At 40.3% G+C, this 23987-nt stretch overlaps 1 protein-coding gene across 2 annotated transcripts in view; it reads left to right on the top strand.

Moving 5' to 3' along the window:
• PIK3R1 (phosphoinositide-3-kinase regulatory subunit 1) overlaps positions 1-23987 on the top strand; it is a 95540-nt gene that overhangs the window by 10137 nt on the left and 61416 nt on the right. For both annotated transcript variants that reach the window (XM_027520351.1, XM_027520352.1), the window contains exon 2: positions 823-1534. In XM_027520351.1, coding sequence (XP_027376152.1) covers positions 1201-1534 — 334 coding nt within the window. In that variant the 5' untranslated portion in view covers positions 823-1200. The remainder of the gene's footprint in view (positions 1-822; positions 1535-23987) is intronic.

The following is a 23987-nucleotide window of genomic DNA, read 5'->3' as shown; positions in this document are numbered from 1 at the left end:
CCGTGTGCTTCTCTCTCTCCATCCATTTTTCAGCACTGCCGTGCCCCCCCACCCCGCCACACCTCTTTGTCCCTTTTCAGTTCCCGCCTTTCCACGCCTTCTCCTGCCACTTTGGTTCATGCCCTCATGCCCACTTGCCCAGATGGCTGCAAAATGCCTTGCCTGGCTCTCCTCTTCTGTTTCTATGACAGCGCCTCTCATGCATCAGGATTAGATAGAAATTCTTCACATGTAACCCTGGTCCTGCCCGTCCCCTTTCTCCAAGCCTTTTTCTGGCTCATTGCAGATAGCATTACTCATGAACCCGCCACGAGCATGTGTGGTGTCATACAATCCCTGCTTATCTTTCTAACTCGGATCTGACGCCTCCTCTTTGGCTTCACACATACTGGACTGCCTGTTCTGGCTCTTCCCAGAATGTGACACATGCCTCCTCAGAGCTTCACCTAAGTTCATGCCGCATGTTCTTTCTGTCTTCAGATGCCTGCAGTGAGATGTGGGCTCTCCCCTGCTGGAACTCCCTAGCGTTCAGTCTCTGCTCTCTTAGGACATGTACCTCATGTCACGCTTCCTTGTGTCCCTTCTTGTCTCAGAGATGTTGCCACGTGCCAGCACCCCTCTCAGCCTGCCGAGCATTCTTAGAAAGCAGGGACTGCCTGCCTCCCTCATCTTTGTTGTGTATACCGCGTGAAGCCCAAGTACGCCGGCCCATGTCCGTCTGCCAGATTGGTTAAGTACTTGTTGAATGGCAGTCCAAGTCCAGGATCATGCAGATGGCCCAAGTGTGCTGCTCATTCATAAGTCTTGCTTTCCCTTTGCTAGGTGCAGCTCGCATGTGGCGTGCCACAGTCAATGACAGATGGGCAGTGTGACAAGAGTGTCAGAAAGGATCGGGCCTCGCCGGGGGACTCAGCCTGGAGTCGGCTTGTCGACGAGTCGCTGAAGAGGAAGCTGGTGGGGGGACCGTGGCCACAGAGGAGGAGAGCCTTGACTTCAGTCACACCCTTCATGGAGGACAGATGGACGGCCGGATGGCCAATCACCTCTCCTCCTAAACCTTTGGAGATTGATGCTTTGTCTCCTGCTGGAGGTGTATCAGGAGCCTTCGCACACACTCTGAATTCACTTCCCGGAGAAACGTCAGGGTAGACTGCAGTGTGCAGCCAGCCTCAGCCGTCGCATGGTCTCAGGTCTGCAGCCATGAGTGCCGAGGGGTACCAGTACCGGGCGCTGTACGACTATAAGAAGGAGCGGGAAGAGGACATTGACTTGCACCTGGGGGACATATTGACTGTGAACAAAGGGTCCTTAGTCGCTCTTGGATTCAGTGATGGACAGGAAGCCAAGCCTGAAGAAATTGGCTGGTTAAATGGCTATAACGAGACGACAGGGGAGAGGGGAGACTTTCCGGGAACTTACGTAGAATATATTGGAAGGAAAAAGATCTCGCCTCCCACACCAAAGCCCCGGCCACCTCGACCCCTTCCTGTTGCCCCAGGTCCTTCAAAAACTGAAGCAGACAGTGAGCAACAAGGTCAGTATTGATGAGTGATTGCTTCATGACTCCTTTTTTTTTTTTTAAAGGAAAAGTCTCAGATTGGTTGGGCTGGGCTAAAATGCTCTGGGCAGAAATTGTTTTAGCAGCTTTACTTGAATTTACATGCGGTGCATAAAAGTTGATTAGTTATTACATGGCTAGAAATTTGTGTTTGTGGGGTGGAGAGTTGTTATAAAAATAGGACATGATATATGAGAACCTGTTTAGTGAATGTCTCTGAACATGATTATTAGAGTCACCGTGGAATCAAACACCTATTGCATTCTTATTCGTGTAATTGGTAATGTATATCCAAATAATCATTAGGGGAAAGTAGAGGGTAAGGTTAATGTAAGTATATTTCTTCATGGAAAATGGAGAGAGTAATAAAATGACCACAGAACTCGGCAGAGAGGAAACCAGTGTTTTTATAACCTGATGTCTGCCTCTTGGTTTCTTCTCCAGGAGTACTGGCTGAAGCCGAAACTCAATCCTGTAGTTAGTATAGATGCATAGGGAACCTCTTGCTGCCCGGGTCATGTCGTCTGTTCATGAGAAAAAAAGAAGCCACTGAATGTTTTTCTCAAATGGAAACCACCTTGATCCAAACCCACTCGTGGTTTTTTTTTTTTTCTTCATATATACGTAATTTCATTTATTGATTTTTGGCTGTACTGGGTCTTCATTTTCTCTAGTTGTGGCCAAAGAGGGCTACTCCCTAGTTGCAGTGCTTGGGCTTCTCGTTGTGGTAGCTTCTCATGTTGCAGAGCACGGGCTCTAGGGCACTTGGGCTTTAATAATTGTGGTTCCCCAGGCTCTAGACTGCGGCCTCGCTAGTTGAGGCACATGGACTTAGTTGCTCCGAGGCGTGTGGGATCTTCCCAAATCAGGGACCGAACCCATGTCTCCTGCATTGGCAGCCGGGTTCTTTACAACTGAGCCACCAGGGAAACCCCGAAACCCACTCATTGTTGATGGGAGATGGTCTCCACTTCAGCTCCGAGCACAGCTGTTCCTTAAAGTGTTTCACAGGGACAAGCCTTTTGCTGTTTTGCTGTTAACAGCCTTGTCAAGTCATTTTTTCACTAGTAAATCTCAAGCGTTATTCCCCCTGTATAATCTTTTGCCCACAGACAGAGAAAGGTATGGAAAGATGTGTTTCTAATGGGTGGACTCAACTGCAGTGGTTATTGTCAAGTAAAACTGACTCTGTATTTCTGGATAAGCTCCTGGTACTCTTGTGTCTTCTTTAACATTGACTTATTCTAGTGTAAATGAATGAAGTACCAAGAGTGAAGAAGCAGAATGCAAGGCTAAATAGAATTGTGAATATTTTATAAAAGTCAAGGAACTCACTAAAGATTCTTGAAGAGAAGAGCTTTTCTCTTCCATCCCAACCCAACAGGGATACTTGTTTTATAAACATTATACCATTTGTTAGAAGTAATGCCCAAATGATACATTTAACTTGACAGTTCAAAACAATAGTTCAGAACTGATTTCCTTTAGGATTAATTGGTTTGATCTCCTTGCAGTCCAAGGGACTCTGAAGAGTCTTCTCCAACACAGTTCAGAAGCATCAATTCTTTGGCCCTCAGCTTTCTTTATAGTCCAACTCTCACCATCCATACATCTCTACTGGAAAAACCATAGCTTTGAATAGCCAGACCTTTGTTGGCAAAGTAATGTCTCTACTTTTTAATATGTTGTCTAGGTTTAATATGTATGTCTGGGTCACAGTTTTTCTTCCAAGGAACAAGCATCTTTTAATTTCATGGCTGCAGTCACCATCTGCAGTGCTTTTGGAGCCCAAGAAAATAATGTTGGTCACTGTTTCCATTGTTTCCCCCATCTATTTGCCATGAAGTGATGGGATTGGATGCCATAATTTAATTTTTTGAATGTTGAGTTTTAAGCCAGCCTTTTCACTTTCCTCTTTCACTTTCATCAAGAGGCTCTTTAGTTCCTCTTCACTTTCTGCTATAAGGATGGTGTCATCTGCATATCTGAGGTTACTGATATTTTTCCTGGCAGTCTTGATTCCAGCTTGTGCTTCATCCAGCCCGGCATTTCTCATGATGTACTGTGCATATAAGTTAAAGAAACAGGGTGACAATATACAGCTTTTTTTTTTTTTTTTTTGCTAACACTTTTATTTTCCTATCTTTTTTTTAAATATCAATTTATTTATTTTAATTGAAGGCTAATTACAATATTGTATTAGTTTTGCCATACATTGACATGAATCTGCCACAGATATACATGTGTTCCCTATCCTGAACCTCCCTCCCACCTCCCTCCACATCCCCTCCCTCTGGGTCATCCCAGTGCACTAGCCCTGAGCATCCTGTATTATGCATCGAACCTGGACTGGCGGTCTGTTTCACATACGATAAATATACATGTTTCAATGCCATTCTCCCAAATCATCCTACCCTCGCCCTCTCCCACACAGTCCAAAAGACTGTTCTATACATCTGTGTCTCTTTGCTGTCTCACATACAGGGTTATCGTTACCATCTTCCTGAATTCCATATATATGTGTTATATTGTATTGGTGTTTTTCTTTCTGGCTTACTTCACTCTGTATAATAGGCTCCAGTTTCATCCACCTCATTAGAACTGATTCAAATGTATTCTTTTTAATGGCTGAGTAATACTCCATTGTGTATATGTACCACATCTTTCTTATCCATTTGTCTGCTGATGGACATCTAGGTTGCTTCCATGTCCTGGCTATTGTAAACAGTGCTGCGATGAACATTGGGGTACACGTGTCTCTTTCAGTTCTGGTTTCCTCAGTGTGTATGCCCAGCAGTGGGATTGCTGGGTCATATGGCAGTTCTATTTCCAATTTTTTAAGGAATCTCCACACTGTTCTCCATAGTGGCTGTACTAGTTTGCATTCCCACCAACAGTGTAAGAGGGTTCCCTTTTCTCCACACCCTCTCCAGCATTTATTGCTTGTAGACTTTTGGATCGCAGCCATTCTGACTGGCATGAAGTGGTACCTCATTGTGGTTTTGATTTGCATTTCTCTGATAATGAGTGATGTTGAGCTTCTTTTCATGTGTGTGTTAGCCATCTGTATGTCTTCCTTGGGTAAATGTCTGTTTAGTTCTTTGGCCCATTTTTTGATTGGGTCGTTTATTTTTCTGGAATTGAGCTGCAGAAGTTGCTTACATATTTTTGAGATTAATTCTTTGTTAGTTTCTTCGTTTGCTATTATTTTCTCCCATTCTGAAGGCTGTCTTTTCACCTTGCTTATAGTTTCCTTTGTTGTGCAGAAGCTTTTAAGGTTAATTAGGTCCCATTTGTTTATTTTTGCTTTTATTTCCAATATTCTGGGAGGTGGGTCATAGAAGATCCTGCTGTGATGTATGTCGGAGAGTGTTTTGCCGATGTTCTCCTCTAGGAGTTTTATAGTTTCTGGTCTTAGGTTGAGATCTTGAATCCATTTTGAGTTTATTTTTGTGTATGGTGTTAGAAAGTGTTCTAGTTTCATTCTTTTGCAAGTGGTTGACCAGTTTTCCCAGCACCACTTGTTAAAGAGATTGTCTTTAATCCATTGCATATTCTTGCCTCCTTTGTCAAAGATAAGGTGTCCATAGGTGCGTGGATTTATCTCTGGGCTTTCTATTTTGTTCCATTGATCTATATTTCTGTCTTTGTGCCAGTACCATACTGTCTTCATGACTGTGGCTTTGTAGTAGAGCCTGAAGTCAGGCAGGTTGATTCCTCCAGTTCCATTCTTCTTTCTCAAGATTGCTTTGGCTATTCCAGGCTTTTTGTATTTCCATACAAATTGTGAAATTATTTGTTCTAGCTCTGTGAAAAATACCATTGGTAGCTTGATAGGGATTGCATTGAATCTATAGATTGCTTTGGGTAGTATACTCATTTTCACTATATTGATTCTTCCAATCCATGAACACGGTATATTTCTCCATCTATTTGTGTCCTCTTTGATTTCTTTCACCAGTGCTTTATAGTTTTCTATATATTGGTCTTCTGTTTCTTTAGGTAGATATATTCCTAAGTATTGTATTCTCTTCATTGGAATTTTTTCCTTAATTTCTCTATTTTCTCATTGTTAGTATATAGGAATGCAAGGGATTTCTGTGTGTTGATTTTATATGCTGCAACTTTCCTATATTCATTGATTAGCTCTAGTAATTTTCTGGTGGAGTCTTTAGGGTTTTCTATGTAGAGGATAATGTCATCTGCAAATAGTGAGAGTTTTACTACTTCTTTTCCAACCTGGATTCCTTTTATTTCTTTTTCTGCTTTGATTGCTGTCGCCAAAACTTCCAAAACTTTGTTGAATAGTAGTGGTGAGAGTGGGCACCCTTGTCTTGTTCCTGATTTTAGGGGAAATGCTTTCAATTTTTCACCATTGAGGATAATGTTTGCTGTGGGTTTGTCATATATAGCTTTTATTATGTTGAGGTATGTTCTTTCTATTCCCGCTTTCTGGAGGGTTTTTATCATAAATGGATGTTGAATTTTGTCAAAGGCTTTTTCTGCATCTATTGAGATAATCATATGGTTTTTATTTTTCAATTTGTTAATGTGGTGTATAATATTGATTGACTTGTGGATATTGAAGAATCCTTTCATCCCTGGGATAAAGCCCACTTGGTCATGATGTATGATCTTGTTAATATGTTGTTGGATTCTGTTTGCTAGAATTTTGTTAAGGATTTTTGCATCTATGTTCATCAGTGATATTGGCCTATAGTTTTCTTTTTTTGTGGCATCTTTGTCAGGTTTTGGTATTAGGGTGATGGTGGCCTCTTTTGGAAGTTTACCTTCCTCTGCAATTTTCTGGAAGAGTTTGAGTAGAATAGGTGTTAGCTCTTCTCTAAATTTTTGGTAGAATTCAGCTGTGAAGCCATCTGGTCCTGGGCTTTTGTTTTTTGGAAGATTTCTGATTATAGTTTCAATTTCCGTGCTTGTGATGGGTCTGTTAAGATTTTCTATTTCTTCCTGGTTCAGTTTTGGAAAGTTGTACTCATATCAGATGAAATAGACTTTAAAACAAAGGCTGTGAAAAGAAACAAAGAAGGACACTACATAATGATCATAGGATCAATCCGAGAAGAAGATATAACAATTATAAATATATATGCACCCAACATAGCACCACAATATGTAAGACAAATGCTAACAAGTATGAAAGGGGAAATTAACAATAACACAATAATAGTGGGAGACTTTTAATACCCCACTCACACCTATGGATAGATCAACTAAACAAAAAATTAACAAGGAAACACAAACTTTAAATGATACAATAGACCAGTTAGACCTAATTGATGTCTATAGGACATTTCATCCCAAAACAATGAATTTCACCTTTTTCTCAAGTGCACTTGGAACCTTCTCCAGGATAGATCACATCCTGGGCCATAAATCTAGCCTTAGTAAATTAAAAAAAATTGAAATCATTCCAAGCATCTTTTCTGACCACAGTGCAGTGAGATTAGTTCTCAATTACAGGAGAAAAACTATTAAAAATTCCAGCATATGGAGGCTGAACAACACGCTGCTGAGTAACCAACAAATCACAGAGGAAATAAAAAAAGAAATCAAAATATGCATAGAAACAAATGAAAATGAAAACATAACAACCCAAAACCTGTGGGACACTGTAAAAGCAGTGCTAAGGGGAAGGTTTACAGCAATACAGGCATACCTCAAGAAACAAGAAGAAAGTCAAATAAGTAACCTAATTCTACACCTAAAGCAACTAGAAAAGGAAGAAATGAAGAACCCCAGGGTTAGTAGAAGGAAAGAAATCTTAAAAATTAGGTCAGAAATAAATGCAAAAGAAACAAAAAGACCATAGCAAAAATCGACACAGCCAAAAGCTGGTTCTTTGAGAGAATAAATAAAATTGACAAACCATTAGCTGTACTCATCAAGAAACAAAGGGAGAAAAATCAAATCAATAAAATTGGAAATGAAAATGGAGAGATCACAACAGACAACACAGAAATACAAAGGATCATAAGAGACTATTATCAGCAACTACATGCCAAGAAAATGGACAACTTGGAAGAAATGGACAAATTCTTAGACAGTATACAGCTTTGATATACTCCTTTACCGATTTGTAACCATTCTGTTGTTCTATGTCCAATTGTAACTGTTGCTTCTTGACGTGCATACAGATTTCTTAGAAGGCAGATAAGGTGGGCTGGTATTCCCATCTCTTTAAGAATTTTCCACATGGTATTCCTATCTCTTTAGGAATTTTCCACAGTTCATTGTCATCCACACAGTTAAAGGCTCTGATGTAGTCAATATAGCAGAAGTAAAGGATTTTCTGGAACTCCTTGCTTTTTCTGTGGTCTGTTGGTTGTTGGCAATTTGTGTTGGCTCAGATGGTAAAGAAACTGCCTCCAGTGCTGAAGATCCAGTTTCGATCCCTGGGTCAGGAAGATCCCCTGGAGATGGGAATGGCTGCCCCCTGGAGTATTCTTGCCTAGAGAATTCCATGGACGGAATTCTATGGGCTGTAGTCCATGGAGTCACAAAGAGTCAGGCACAACTGAGCGACTTTCACTTCATTTTCATTTGTCGCAGTTTGAGACTTCCCTGGTGGCTCAGATGGTAAAGAATCTGCCTGCAATGCAAGAGACCCAAGTTCGATCCCTGGGTTGGGAAGATCCTTTGGAGAAGAGAATGGCTACCCACTCTAGTATTCATGGCTGGAGAGTTCCATGGACAGAGGAGCCTGGTGCATACAGTCCTCTGTAGGGACAGAGGACCCTACAGTCCATAGGGTTGCAGAGAGTCGAACACGACTAAGTGACTAAGCATGCACACAATACGAAAGATTACAAAATCATAAAAATATCTGAGTTGGAGTAGAAAAGATTATTTAACAGGTGGAAAGGGGTGCCTTGCCAAGGTTAGGGACAAAAATTTTGTAAAAATAACTGCTAAACAAAAATTGCGTTTGATATCTACTGTCAGGTGTAACTTCATTTGATTATAGCATATGGAGAAGCCAGTTATTCCTTAAAAATAATTTTCTCTTTGTAAAATATAAAATATTTTATAATGCTTTCTTTCTCATGTACTATGGTAACAATTGAGATTTTTAACAGCTTTTTCTTTTTTTTAATGTATAGAAAGTTAGAGTAAAATAAAAAATTTTAGCAGAGTTTAATAAGAAAGAGATACATAATGTGCACTAAAGTACAGAGCAGGCCTGAATATAAATGAGAAACTAGGAGCCATTGAAAGGTTGAAAAGGTAGTATGGGGAGGTTGGGTAGGGAGCTGAGATGCTAAATATTAGATTTTCTAGAAACGTTAATCTGAATGTTAATGTCTTCTGAAGAGGATTCAGCAGCTCATGCTAGTTGCACGTCAGGTTGATAGGGAAAACAGTTGTAAGGACAGGTTTGTTGGAACCTGTGGGACTCTAATTTCTTTTGCCTAAGCGTGTGTTTATTTTTTGAAAAGTGTTTTCAGGGACAAATTATGTGAAGGTGAGAAAGGATGGTTCTTTTCTTACTGTAATTGAATTCGTTGGCCTTTTTTCCGTTTTTACTCCACCTGACTTAGCCTGTTTTTCAGGTTTGACTGTCTTTATTTTATTGAGGAGGTACCCCTGTGACATGCAGGTCTCTTTTGTGGAAGGAGTATCCTGGGGATGGTGGGCACGGCACCCCTGCTTGGAATAAAAGGAGGCCGCTGGGACGTGCCTTTAAGACCCCTCACTGCCTACCCTCTTTGTAAAAGGAAGTTGTCCTTAAACTCTGCCCACAAGTAGAATCTGTGTGAGAAGTTCCCCCTTAGATAACAACATGCTTTCCCCACTTTTCTTGTATGTTCCTAGAAATAAAGCTGTCATGTTTCACTTTGGGGAGGAAAAGAGGGTCACAAACCTATTTGAAGATCTGGCACCCAGTTCCTCTCAGGACAATGTGCCATTCAGCTATCTGGTTCGCGTGCAGTTTTCTTAGTAAGTGCTGGCCTGTTTGGATTGAGTTTCTATACTTGATAACCTTGTGTTTCTTGGAGTTTAAATGATCTGAGTGCCTATTCTGTGCCAGAAAGCAGGGATGAAAGATGAAGTCAGGACCTGAGAGAGATGGCGTGCCCTCTGATGCACTTTGCAGCCCCCCTTAAGCCCCTTTCCCACCTTGCGCTCTGCTTGGACACCCTCTTAGCTGACCTACTCTCCACTCTTTGCTTAAAGCTTTCTTCTCAAGGAGACTGGCTCTGCCTACCTCAGTCTCACGTGGCAGCCTTCCTCTCCGCTTTGGCAAAGCATTTATCATCTAACTTACTACAGAATTTACTTGCTGTGTCCTTTGTTTATTTTCTGCTCCCTCGGGTAGACTATAAGCCCCGTGAGGGCAGAGCAGTCTCTATTGTCCCAACAGTGCTGTGGGTGCTCAGCAGGGGGACAGATGCTTGCTGTTGAAATGTATCATCTAACTGGTTCACAGCCCACGTTACTGTGGAAATGAGCCATATGCTTTGTATGTCAAGTCTGTTGCAGCCCATTTCTGTTTTTAGACATCATGGTTTATTGTGCATGCACATCATTCACATCTGAGGGATCTTGCAGCCTTGGCCTCGACTGTTGCCTGGTGGTCTGTAAAACTGTTATTTTTTTATCCCATTTCCTAGGACTGGTAGTTCTGCTGGCAGGAAAGCTTGTGGAGCTGAGAGTGGGCTCTGTCAGCCACTTAAGCAAAGTGAATAGAACTTGTGTCAAGATCAGCAAGTGTCCTCAGGAACAGATTTTATGCCCTCACTCCCCATCTTTTATCTCCTCTTTGCATGGAAGCTAAAATTGCGGCTATGAGCAGCACATTTCATTTCCGCAAAACCCAGTCAAACCCTGTTTTACCCTCTCTGAAGAGAACCTCTTCCCTGCCTGGTGCAGGTAATGGGTGTGCACAGTGGATGGGACATGTGAGCTCTTGAAAAGCCATCCCTCCACCCTCTCTGCATCAGGCTGCTTGCACGGGACATGGCATTCCCATAAACACAGCCCTCTTCAACCATGCTGCCATATTTCCCCTGACACAAGGAAATGAGTTGATGGAAGTGGGGATTTAGGGATAAGAGAATCAAGAGAATCAAAATGTGTTTGAAATTTCAGATAGCATCCACTGGGGCTATTTCTCGAGACAGTCTTCTGCAGTCCTTTAATTAAAGTCACGCTAATGTGGAATATTTAGACTAGCGAGATTCCAGGACCACAGCAGTTTGTAGAGGATGTTGAAATCCGCTAGCCTGAGTGATCACTTAGGAATCTGAGTTCATCCCCACCTCCATCCCCCATCCACACACTCCTCCCCCAGCTCCTACTTTGGACTCTCACAGTGGGTCCCAGCTGGTCCCACATATAAAACATAAAGCACACATTTGGTGTGGCTTATTTTAAACTTTGATCAAAATTCTTTCTAAACAGAAAAGGAGAAAAGCCTGCAGCTTGTGTTTGCTTTCACGGTCTCCCCAGGCACGTGATTTTTCCATTTTTCACACTCAGCATTTGTGTGTCCCTTCACGGCTGTCGTTCCCTGTCTGGGAAGCCAGCTGTAATAAATCACATAAATCAGCTACACTACACAGAGGTCACAGAGGATGGCGACCTGATCCCAAATTATACACCTCTGCTGAGCCCCGTGGTAGAACGTACTGCTGTTACCCACAGAAATGGTACCCGTGAAAATAGTTTGCTGTGCCTCACGAATTCCTGCCTCATGAATTCTGTTTTAGTTCAGAATCTGCTTTCTCACAACTTTCCTCACCTTTTCTCCTGCTTAAGTGAGACTTTGCTGTGATGCGGGAGGACTGTGGTTAACCACCAGTGATGGGGTGAGACCTTTCACTTTGGTGCTGACTCCCTGTTTTTCATCAGTCACTCTGCTTTGGGGAGCAAGCAGGCCTGGTTATAGGATATTTGAAGATCAGGGCCTTGGTGTCCTGTCTTTAACTTCTGACCAATCAGAAAAAAATCAGAACAATAGAAAATTTTACCCAGATATTAATATATAAGTAGTTTTTTTGTGGGGCGGGCGGGAGCGTGGATATCTTAGTTCCCTGACCAGAGATTGAACGGTGGGCTCCAGCAGTGGAAACACCCAGTCCTAACCACTGGACTGCCAGGGAATTCCCAATATATGTGTTTGCTCTTTGTGTTTTAGTAAGAAGAGAAAAGTGCTGATGAAAGATGTCAATGTAATTGATTAAAGAGCAGGCCTGGGTGAGGGGGGAATGTGATAATCATTTTTGATAAAATCAGGTGAGCCTAACCACTTCTCTCATGATAGAATATATCACTCAGGCATTTAGTTACATATTAGAACACAGTTCTCTCTCTCAGAAGCACCAGTGTTTCTACTGAATTCTCTAATTTTAAGATGTTGTCCCTGTTAAATTTATTTATTTAGTTTCCCTGGAGGAAGTAACCCTAATTAACAATTTCCGTATCTATGGTTATTTGAAAAGGAAATTGACGAGAAGAGAAAGGATTCTCACCTTTGCTGCTTTTTAGCAGGAAGGTTCCACACGGAGCTGACCCAGCCGCGTTAGAAACTTGCAGGCCACCCCGAGGTGAGAAGGAGCCGGAAGCTCCCCTCTCCCAGGTGGAAATGAGCTGGACTCTCTCCTCTTCAGCTAGAGAATTTAGAACTCCTCCCTCCTTCTTCCAGTGTGTTATTAGACGAGAAGGTCTTGATACTCTCTTTCCTGGAGCTTCCGTGACAGCTAAGTTCAGGGTTACAGATAAGACATTCGAGGAAAAGCTTTCCTCCCAGGCTACCATGGCCTGTGTCATTTAGAATCTCAGCTGTAGTATGAACATTATTATTACTTTTTACTTAAGTAAAATTAATATTATTTACTTTTTACTTACTTTATTTCAGAGGCTTTTATTAAGGCTACTGGCTCTACAGGTTTCATTCCCTGTTCTTTTTTCCAAAATGGGTAAAGGGTCCCATGTCTGTATCTGTGCAACCCAGCAAAGCCCTCCCACTTCTGATTCAAGCAGGAGCTGTGTGAGTGGAGTGATCCTGTTTTGTTTACTAGCAACCTAGCTAATGTTAATGTTCTGATACAGTTTTCTTTGTCGTGAAAGTAGAAGGCTGTATGTTAAAAGTGTTTCTGTTTTAACTTTTTAGCTTAGTTGTCAATAGATCGTTTGATAACTTTGATGTCAGTCTTTTCTGGTTTCTCAGTGAACGCATCTTTGTCTAAAACAGGCAAAATTCTGAATTCTGATTAATAAGCACTTTTTCAGTAAGTCAGAGTTTGAGAAAATAAACATTCAAAATTCTGAAATTTAGCGACACATGGCACCTTATATGCTAAGTAGCTTCCCGAAAGGGGAGAATATGGTACCTCTGGCAAATAAGAATACCAAGTATTAGATGCTATTTACATATCCATGTTTTTCTTAGTAAAACAAAACAGATGTTAGCAGTACAGCTGGCTGTTGCATATTTGTGTATTTTTGTTGCTAACAAATTTCCATGAGGAAGGGCATAAAATTGGTTTGAAGGCTAAAATGGGAGAAAATAAGTTGATACTTTAACTAGAAATGAGAAGCATAATTACATGATGGATTATATCTTATTTTTTGAGGTCTTCATTGAATTTATAGCATTCAATATCAAAACAGTGTTTTCAGCGTTCAATGAAACTAATCTAAATAGAGGAGGTCAGAGTGAACTAGAAATTGGCTTTATTTTAATTACTCGGTACAGCTCCCTAAAATGTCAAGTTTAATGGAATGTTAGCATACTTTATATAGTAAATGTGTTATTCCTAGTTACTAATTTATATAAAAGACTGATTTGCATCTGCTATGATAATTGCATGCAGTATGCATTTTTTAAATGTTCTGATAAGACATAACTTTGCAGTTAAAAACAAAACGGGCATGCAGAAGATCTTTGTTTCATTTTTATATGCAGAATTTTGTCCTCCTGACTTTATGCGACCTAAAGTTTGGCTGTCATTTTCCTGAATACCTTCTCTCCTCTGTTTCTTGCTTGGGGGTGTTTGCATTCATCTATTTTGTCTGTTCTCGGTTGGCTGCTTGTGTTATGCAGTACCTATAGATCCTTCTGTCCTGTCACAATCTGACGCAGACTAAACTTAGCACTGCGAGTTCCTTACACTCTATTGTAGGAGACTATTTGTAATTTGATGATCAAATCTGATAAACAAGATGGTGAAGATGTAGGCATATGTGAAATAGAAATCCCTATGATATATTATTGGAATCAAAAATTCCACTCAGCTTTGCTTTCTGTAAATTATGTAACCCTTCTTATCTCAGTGGTCTCTACTTGTAAAATAAGAAGTAGATGCTGGATCTTTTGAGTTCTTGCTATATTTTTATTTTAACCTCTTAGTGACACTTGACCAGTGAAAGTTTCTCCATTCCTGTTTATAAGAATTGTTGGGCAACCAAAACCCAGAAAATGTAAGTTCTTACTAGTAGTGTTTCCCCAGTAATGCAAACCGAGACTTCCCTGGACCTCCAGTGGTTAAGACTCCATCACTTCCTGTGCATGGGGCAAAGGTTCAGTCCTTGGTCAGGGAACTGGGATCTCACATGCTGAAGGACGCAGCCAAAAAATGTATGTGTGTGTGTGTTAGTTGCTCAGTCGTGTCTGACTCTTTGCAACCCCATGGACTGTAGCCTGCCAGTTTCCTCTGTCCATGGAATTCTCCAGGCAAGAATACTGGAATGGGTTGCCATTCCCTTCTCCAGGGAATCTTTCCGAACCAAGGATCAAGTCCGGGTCTTTCCTGCAATGGAGGCAGATTCTTTACCATATGAGCCACCAGGGAAGCCCCTGCCAAGAAATAAAAATAATAATAACAATAGTGTAACCCAGAAGCTAGAAGAGAAAATAAGGAAGGAACTCAGAGAAATAAACAAGGACAGTTGAGCAGATGTGCTCACGTGACCTCACGCAAGATCTGATTGCAGGTCTGTACTTGGGATGATGTGGGATTGTTGCTAATGAAAGTGCCAAATTGGTCCCAAGTTTTTGCAGATCTGTGTACTGTATGATTTTAAGATCTGTTTCACCAGTGTGAGAATTTATGCTCTACCTTTATCGCTGGCATCAAAATTGGTTTGGGAGTCTTCCCATTTTACACATTGCAGTTCATCAGCGAGTTAAAAGACATTGATGGAATGCCTCCCTTGGCCTGTGTCTGTGTGGCATAACTGCATTTGTTGACGTGATATGTGATCAGAGCTCCTAGGGATTTTTCTAGTGGGTTTTTTGTTAAATTTTCCAAGGCAGGAGGTGATGTTTATAACATTTGCCTATTCAAGTTTTAAAGATTTATTTAGACTTCTTCCAGTTTATGAGATAGACATATTAAAATATCTACCCAAGAGAATAATACTCTTGCATAAGTGTTAGGTGAGTGTGCATTGTAAAATTAGAGGGACTGCTGGGGGGTCAGTGTTCTCTCCCAGACTTTAACTGCACAGTGCCCTCAGGCTCAGCGCGTGGGACCACCGCCACAGCAAGAGAAAGGCAGCATTGGTTCCCACTGGCTACTGTGTTTTGGAAAATGCAGTTTTCAAAATGACCTGAGGTTGTTCATAGAATAACCTATTGTGAATCTGCACTAAACCACTAGTGGCTTTATTTTTATTCTTTAAAAATTTTTTTCTAATGTTTAAGAATGTTGCTTCTTTTATCAGTAAATAATTCATTTGAAATTTCTTTCTATTCCTGTGTCTTAACTATGGAAATGTCATTGAATATTTGTAACATTGTTAATTTATAATTTCAGATTATTTTACAGCATGGTTAACTTAGGTCTTGCCATGTTTCTTCCAGGAGCAAAAAGTAAATTTTCCATTTTCAAAGGAGAGCGGTTCAAAGAAGTTAGAGCAAGATGTGATTTTTATTGGTAAATAATTGCGCAGTGATTATCTACAGGGTACCAAGGAATGAGATGTAATGAATTTAGTTATCAAAGTATACATTAGAGTCATTGTCCCATGTTTCCCCATGTATTTATTTAAATACTGAAAATGGCTTTTTCAAAATACACTCTAAAAATTTGCTGACTTAACAGTTTGCTAAGCATTCTGCTAGGCATTTTAAAGACATTTTTCCTTTGATCCTTATAGCCACCCTGCAAATATGGCATTATTATAACCATTTCCCAGATTAAGAAACTAAAGCTCAAATGATTGTATAAATATTTGAAAGGGGGGCTCCCTAAAAGGAGCATTCAGAGGTTCAGGAACACTCCAGCAGGCAGTTGGGTGGGTCTCGTGAAGCAGTCTTTTGTGGCGTTACCAGTAACTGAAGAAGTCAATTATTTTCTGCTTTTTGGGTGGTCTGTAATTATGTGTATTTAATCTGTTAAGTTTAATTGGCTGTTACATTCATACAGTCACACAAATTATCTTATTTTACCTACAACTTATAGAGTTTTCTTATGTTGCTAAAAATATGAAAGAGTTGAGTCGCAAAGAGACTGATAATGGATAAGGCCATGAACCTGAAACCAAGTTTGGGGTTACATGTGTGTATGTGCAGTTTTTGATAAGTGATTAGTTGGAAGAAGTTAAATGTCTGCCTCAAATGTTTCCCTGAGCTCTACATTTTCTGACTTCTGATTCAAAATTGAGTCATTTTGGCTAAAATTGAGCACAGGCTGGTTATTACCTGCTTCTTAGAAGCCCAAAGCTGAGGATATTCAGCATAAAAATTATGTGTTTTGGTGTGTGGATAGCAGCTGCTTAAAATTCCTGATTATAAGAAATCTCAAATGAAATCAAGTGAATATGAAGTCTCGTACCTGAGTTCTGTCAAAATTAGCAATAAATGCCATTTTTAGAGTTTGGCTAAATAAATTCCTTTGAATGTCAAATTTTATTTCTCAGGAATGTTAGTCACTGCCAAGTTTATAACATAAACATCGTGTTTTTGTTACCTGAATTCCGACAACAAGAGGGTAGATGAGGGCAAGTGAAAGGCTCAGGTGAATTTTATTTCTAGGTGTTTAATTTAAAAGGACACTGTGACATTACACAGAGAAAGTCTTTCTAGGGATATGAGTGCCAGTAAAAATTCTTGGATGCTTTTATTTTTGATTATTATTAATTTTTTCAATTAAAAAGGAAACTTGTTAAAAGTTTTCTGATTTAAAAAGGTGTCTGCCAGGTAGTCCTGACATGCTTCTCGCTGGAGTCTCTAAGAAGGTAGAGAAAAGCCCTTACATTCTAAACAGTTATAAAAACTAGAACTAGCTGGAGTAGTGTCTACTGTAAACCAAACGGAACTGGGTTTAAAAATAATGGGCAGAATAAGTTTTGACACCTAAAAATAGGTAGGGAGAGCCATGTCCTTGCTGACTCTGCCTATAATTCAGAAAGAGCCTCCTAGCAGCTGTCCCCAGAATGCTCTTCCCTTCCTCTTTCTAATCTCCTCCAACAGTGCCTTTTTATTCAGTGGAAGGTCATAACTCAGAAAATAACCAGGCAGAGCTGGGGGTGGGGTGGGTAGGGGCTGTATTACTGTTACATCCTGAGAATCTTACTCCATAAAAGTCAAGTGCTGGAGGTCGGGTAGAGTTAGAGCTGTGTTTCCTGAGGGTTTGAGTATTGTTTGAGTCCACCATCATTTAGAGCTTCAGAAAGCCTTGGCAGTAAAGGTTGGAGAAGGTTTGCTTTCAGCAAAACTATATTGGAATGAAAATCACATTGGAAATTGGCCTGGGAACTATTCAGCTCAACTTGCCCACTAGCTCTTGGTCTGAAGCCAGCACGCATGTGGATCAGCAGTAGCTCAGAGCAAACACCAGGGCTAGGCAGATATCTCCCTGTATAATGACCAATAAATAGGAGGGGGAAAATAGCTGAAAAACATTGCTTTGTAAAGGAAAGGCGAGATCATAGCGAAGATTGAAGGAAGAGCAGACCGCCAAACAGTGGCCCAAATGAAAGAGGAGCAGAAAGCAGTTAGATGATAATGAGCTAAAAAGAATTAGATGGGATGAAATGAGAGTGAAACCATTAAGAAAAAATTGTAAAGAAATTAAGAATGCTGTATAGCGCGTTAAAATCTGTAGGGGATGGCAATAAAGAATAGAATTAACACTACTGAAAGTAAAATTAATGTCGTGGAGGAGAAACTCAAAGCTCTTCCAGAGTCCAAAGAGAGAATAAAGAAGATTGTAGATGCATTGTGGAAAGATAAAACCTGGGGATTTTAAGTGTTGATAAATGAGAAAGAACTAAGTCATATCAAATGGAAAAAAAACAAATATAAGAATAAGCCTGTGTGTATTTTGTGCTGATTTGAAAGTGTTGCTCACATTGTTCAGATAAGATCAATGAAAGGCCACCTCTAGATACGTTTTGACAATTAAAAAAATTTTGTTTAAGAATACTATCAAACATCTTGCCAAAATATCTGCTTAACTATCACAAACCCAAGTTCAGGCTTCCTTCTCTTTTCTACCAGTAAAGCCAAGGTGGTGGATGGAGTTTTGAGGAAGAAAAATTTTGACACAAGACCTCAGTGTGTTGCCTACTTATATATCATGTGGAAGGAATTGAGAGGTGTTCTCTGATAATCAAGAACTCAGGGAGATACTTTCAACTTCTCATGTCAGGAGGGTGAACTTCAAAATTGCCGTTTCATTAAGTTTTATAATTAGAAAAGCATAGATTGAAAAGCAATTCATTTTGATTATCTTAAAAATAATTAGCAGAAGAGTAAAACTGTAAGATATATTTTTTCCAAATACCTAGGCATATTTATTAAAAAAACAACTAGACACAAAGAGCAAAACTATTATTGACATGGAGAAAATGTTTACTGTGTATGAAAATTTAAAGAAATACATATATCAACACATATATACATACAGAAATACAAAATTCAATTTGTTACCTACCTATATTTGTGTGTTCAACAAATACTTGTTTTGTGTCAGATGCTATTCTAACATTTTGCTACATTGACATGTTACTTTTCATTAGGTGTCATGACATTGGCCTTAATGTTTTACCTGCTCTAAAGATAAAGAAATTAAAAAGCTTAGTTAATGGCCCGTAGTCACATAGTTTATGCAGGAGTTAGGGTTTGACCCCAGCCGTGTGACTTTGGACCCAGCTTTCTTTCTTTCTTTCTATCTGGCTGTACTGGGTCTTCGTTGCTGTGTGCAGTCTTCCTCTAGTTGCTGGGAGTGGGGTCTCGTTGCAGTGGCTTCTCTTGTCGCGGAGCACAGGCTCTACAGTGTGTGGGCCTCGGTAGTTGGAGCACACAGGCTCAGTAGTTGGGGCTTGAGGGCTCCAGAGTGTGGGCTCAATAGTTACCACTCACCAGCTTAGCTGCTGCGCAGCATATGGAATCTTCCTAGATCAGGGATTGAACCCGGGTCCCCTGCATCGACAGGCAGATGAACGCTGAGCCACCAGGGACGTCCTGACCCAGCATTAGTAAGTGACGGTGTGACACAGTGATGCACGCTTGGGCAGTGTTGTTTGTGCTGTGTGACACTACTGTGTTTCTGGCCACGGTCTCCCAGCCAGGAGGACAGATCATCTCCTGGTTTGCCAGTGACCTATGCTGTGGTCTGATATGGGGGGAGGAAAAAGGAGTTAACCAGGTTTTTCCATTCTCAGGCAATAGACCCAAGAAGATCTAAAGAGAATGAAACAAATGCACGAGTTACTCTTGGGTCCAGCAAAAGGACCTCATCGGAACAGACTGGGAAGAGGTGATTAGTTTTAAGGGGCAGTCCTTCCCTCGGCAGTTGGAAGCTGTGGGGCTTGTTAAATGGTTAAAATACTAACCTTTGCATCAGCCCTCACTTGGCTAGGGTTTCTCAAAACGTTTTATATATCTATATCCATAGATATGTTATTATATATATTATATATATACACAGATATATAAAACAAAAGATAAATTTATAAAATGGTATAACTAACACATAATCATGCATGTATGTAACATGTATACATGTATATACATGCATGCATGTATATAATGTAACATACATTATTATATAAAATTATAATTTATGTGTTTAATAACATTTATGTAGACAATGTTTATGTAAACATCTATCTGCTAGTGCAGTATGTAAGGCAATATAGGAAAGTCATTGTTGGGTTGATTATGCAAATATAATTGATCTGCTGTTTCACTAAAACAGGCTTGAAAGGATTGAAAGCTCACTCTAACTCGCTACTTTCCTGACCATCACTCTGCAGTTACATGCACAGTTATATTGTAACTGTCATTTGTGGTCTAATCTTCCCCTTAAGGGAAGCTTGAGAAACCTGGTCAGCTTTAACATTTAGAGGAAGTTTAAACACACTGGAACATGAAATGTACAGTTGTTTAGGTTAAAACTCCGTTTCTTGTCAGATCACATGTATCCAGCTCTTCTGTGATTAGAGTCATCTGACTTTGACCTGAATTAAGGAAGGGCCTCGCAAGACACACAAATGTTTGCTCTTGTTTGCTTTGCCAGCTTCCGGAGACTGTGCAGTGGGCTGAGACCTCTGCTTATCTGAAGGCAGTGTGGCCACATAAAGCAGTTGTCACTGGTTAACTGTTTTCATCCCCTGAGCTGCTTTGGGTGAATTTCAGCCTAGTAACTACATCCCTTTAATATTTTCAATAATTTATATTCTTTAAGAGTGAAGATATTTATGGGATTTTTTTTTTTTTTTTTTTTGAGGGGCAGGGGTTAGTTAGAGTATAGCTGTGAGGCTAGTTCCTTCATATACTCCAGAAGAGAAGCATAGGGTCAGTTTCACAATGATCTTTTTCCAGAATGCAAAACCACTGTCCTCCTCATCTCTTGGGCAACCCCTGCTCAGTCCACTTTCTAGAAGAATTTAAAATGCAGCCAAGGCTTTGGCTTCAGAGTCTCCGGGTCCCTAAAGGATCATCTTTTGTCTGTGTCAAATGTTGTGTTTAGGTTGTATTTTGAAATGTTCCAAATTTTATATGCTAGTAAATATAGTTAATAGTCTTCAGGTTATGTTGTCTCACATTTGTGTATAATTTCCTCAGAAAGGGAAATGGAGAGGGTGGGGGTGAAGAGAGTAATTAAACCTTCTTTAAAGGAAGGGAGGAAAGTCTCTTGTTTATACACGTTGAATAGACCACTACTGATTGATGTTAGTCTTTTCCCGGAAATCCATCTCACACAGTTGATACTCAGCGTTTTAGACAGAGGTGGTATGGGCTCTGATAATTTTGTTACCGTATTTTAGACCTTTTATTTATGGTCATTTAGTTGAATGATGAGGGCTCCCGTGTTGACTCAGTAGTAAAGAATCCGCCTGCCAATGCAGGAGACCCAGGTTTGATCCCTGGGTCGGGAAGATCCCCTGGAGGACGGCATGGCAACCCACTCCAGAATTCCATGGACAGAGGAGGCTGATGGGCTACAGTCCATGGGGTGGTAAAAGAGTTAGACGTGACTTAGTGACTGAACAGCAAGTTGAATGATTACACGAATTTTTGATTTGCTAAAAAGGTTATATATGCGATTTTTAAAATTTTACTTTTTAGTTCATTGAATCTGAATGCTGGCTCTTTCCTTTCTTAAATATGTGTCAGATGAAATGTTTTACCTCTGAGATGAGAAGTTCCAAGTTTATTCTTTATTGATATGTTTGCTAGCATGCGTGAGCATTTGCTCTGTGCTTTATCTCCATAATTTTATTTATTTAGTGCTATTTATAGGTGGTGGCTTAGAAAGAACAACCTAGTAGATGACATTAGACATCTGATGTAGTAGATGGTAGACAGCTGAGACTTGGCATGCAGGCTCTGACCTGAGGATGTGTGCTTTCCAACCTGTATCATCCCCAAAGGAAAATGGGGAAGGAAGGAACCTTTAGAAGAAGTAACTTCTCCAGAAATCATGTCATTAAAGCAATCACGGGTTCTGAAAGCAAATACTAAAAGGCAGACATTTTAAACAGTCTCACATCTTTGTAATCTTTGCTCCATAATCAGGTTACCCTCAAATTAATTGAAAAATGTTAAAGACAGATAACTAAAAATGCTTGATTGGCTGATATTTTGTCTCTGTCAAGATCATGTGCTTGAACCATATGTCAAACCAGAGACTTTTTTGAGACAATTTGTATGAAAATGTCAACTTCTCTAACAGTTTTCTTGCAGTAAAAAGGGAAGAATATGAAATCTATAAGTTAAAACAGTGACCTCATTCCGTTCATGCAAAAGTGTTGTGCTATCAGAAGAGAGGAGAAGGGGACGACAGAGGATGATGGCTGGATGGCATCACTGACTCAATGGACATGAGTCTGAGTGAACTCCGGGAGTTGGTGATGGACAGGGAGGCCTGGCGTGCTGCGATTCATGGGGTCGCAAAGAATCAGACGCGACTGAGCGACTAATCTGATCTGAGCAGAACAGTATCAGTGTTTAAACCTGGAGTTTAACTCTTTGATAGCAGTGCCAGTCTAGAAGAGTATGTGTGCTTTAATGTGTCGTTTAAAGGTTAATTGTTTAAAATTAACAATTTTAAAAATTTGAAAAGAGAGTAGCTCTGAGAACAGTTGAAGCTAGAACATGGATCAGGGGACTGACTGAATGTCCCCATGTGGCCTCTGGGTCTTCCTCAGGGAACACAGCAGCCAAACTTCAGTTCATCTCAGGCATGAAGTCAGAAGCCAAAGAAAAAGTCCTAGGTGCTAGGTGGTTTTGTTAAGTCATCAAGATGGATTTAATGTTTTTACTTGAAGCATTACTTCCAGTGAACCACAGCTTGGGGGCTCAGAGTTCTTGCAAGAGTAGACAGGCCCTCAAATGCTTTTCCAGTGTCCATTACTGCAGTCTATTTTAACTCTAAGGCAGAAAACTCCTCCCCTCTTAGAAGTTAAGAGTATCCTCTGTAGCTGGGATAGGGGGAGCTTCACTCCCATTAATTGGGAGGTATGAGGGCTTGACCAGTTAGCCCAAAGCTCAACCATAGACAAGGATTTCTCAAATTCACAGGGCCTCTTTCTTAAGCTTGTCTTCTTTCAGACGTAACCCTCAGTTTCTGGGTAAGTTGCTGTATATCTATAGGGAAAGCCCCTGGTTTGAGTTTAGTCACGCTTGCCAGAGAATACTGGATCTAAGTGGGAATAAAATTTACTGACCCCTGTTCTCAGAGGTTAACATTTTCATTTATGTTTTACATGACTCATTTTAAATTACAGTGCTCTACAGATATAGAAAGAAGCCTTCCTCTTCCCACCCTCCCCCAGACACCACATAATGGAAAAAGCAAGAATTTTCTGCATAAGCAAGACTTTTTTCTTTTTTAAACAAAAAGCCAGTCTCTGATGGGACTTTTTTTCCTGCCAGAATTCCCACTGGTCCACTGTTGCAATATTTACAAAAGGCCACGAAGAAAGAGGAAGGCCCATTTTTGAACACTCTGCCTCTGTGCTACGTGAAAGTCACTTGTATTTCTGTTCTTGGTATCAGAAGAATTGTTCTTTTTTCTCTTCTCTGATAGGTTCATAAACCTACTAGGCCTTCTTAACTCTTAAGGTATCATTTTAAGAGATTTGTTCCTCTGCTCTAATTAGACACATAAAACTTTGAAGGGTTTTGATGTTCTATTTCCTGTTTAAAAAAAAAAAAAAAGTGTCCTCTCTTTCGAACTCCAACTAGATGAGAGGATTTTCCTCAGAGAAAATTCAGCTCTGGGAAGAACCATCCATGGAGGTCGTAACCGAGAACATTTTTGAAGGGAAGTTTCAGTGAATTAAAAGAGGGCAGGGTAAGGAAACAACGTTCTGTCCTACCATAGCTGCAGCTAAATAAATCATTTCACTCTAGAGCCTGGGCAGTATCATAATTTGTAGCCAATTGTCCACAGAGGTCACTGATTTCAGTTCATTGTGGAGGGGAGAGGAGGCCTGGACCCCACTAAGAATTTGTATTAATAGTTGTATCTTACCCAGAATGTTCTCTGGAGAGAACTCTGTTAACCACTGATCCTCAGTCATCTTTTATTTCTACATCAATTCAGTTCAGTCGCTCAATTCATGTCCGACTCTTTGTGACCCCATGGACTACAGCACGCCAGGCCTCCCTGTCCATCACCAACTCCCGGAGCTTGCTCAAACTCTTGTCCGTCAAGTCGGTGATGCCTTCCAACTATCTTATCCGCTGTTTCTACATAAAAACCTTTTAAAATGGAAACACTTTGACTTGATTTTTCTTTTTATTTTTTTAGTTAGGTAAAGGAAAAGTGAATCTGCTCAAAGCACAATTAAAAGAAGTGTATTTGCTTGGGTGCGGGACTGAGAGATGGAAAGCTTCTGTTCTTTCACTCAGTGGGACAGTGTAAGCAACTGTGGTAAACATATATCCCCTTGTGTAGCCTTTCTTCTACTTTGGAGACAGTCTGATACGGTGACCAAAAAGAAGCTA

This window comes from Bos indicus x Bos taurus, chromosome 20, assembly GCF_003369695.1.
Source record: "Bos indicus x Bos taurus breed Angus x Brahman F1 hybrid chromosome 20, Bos_hybrid_MaternalHap_v2.0, whole genome shotgun sequence".
NCBI lineage: Eukaryota > Metazoa > Chordata > Mammalia > Artiodactyla > Bovidae > Bos > Bos indicus x Bos taurus.
This window is presented reverse-complemented; position numbering and strand designations above follow the sequence as displayed.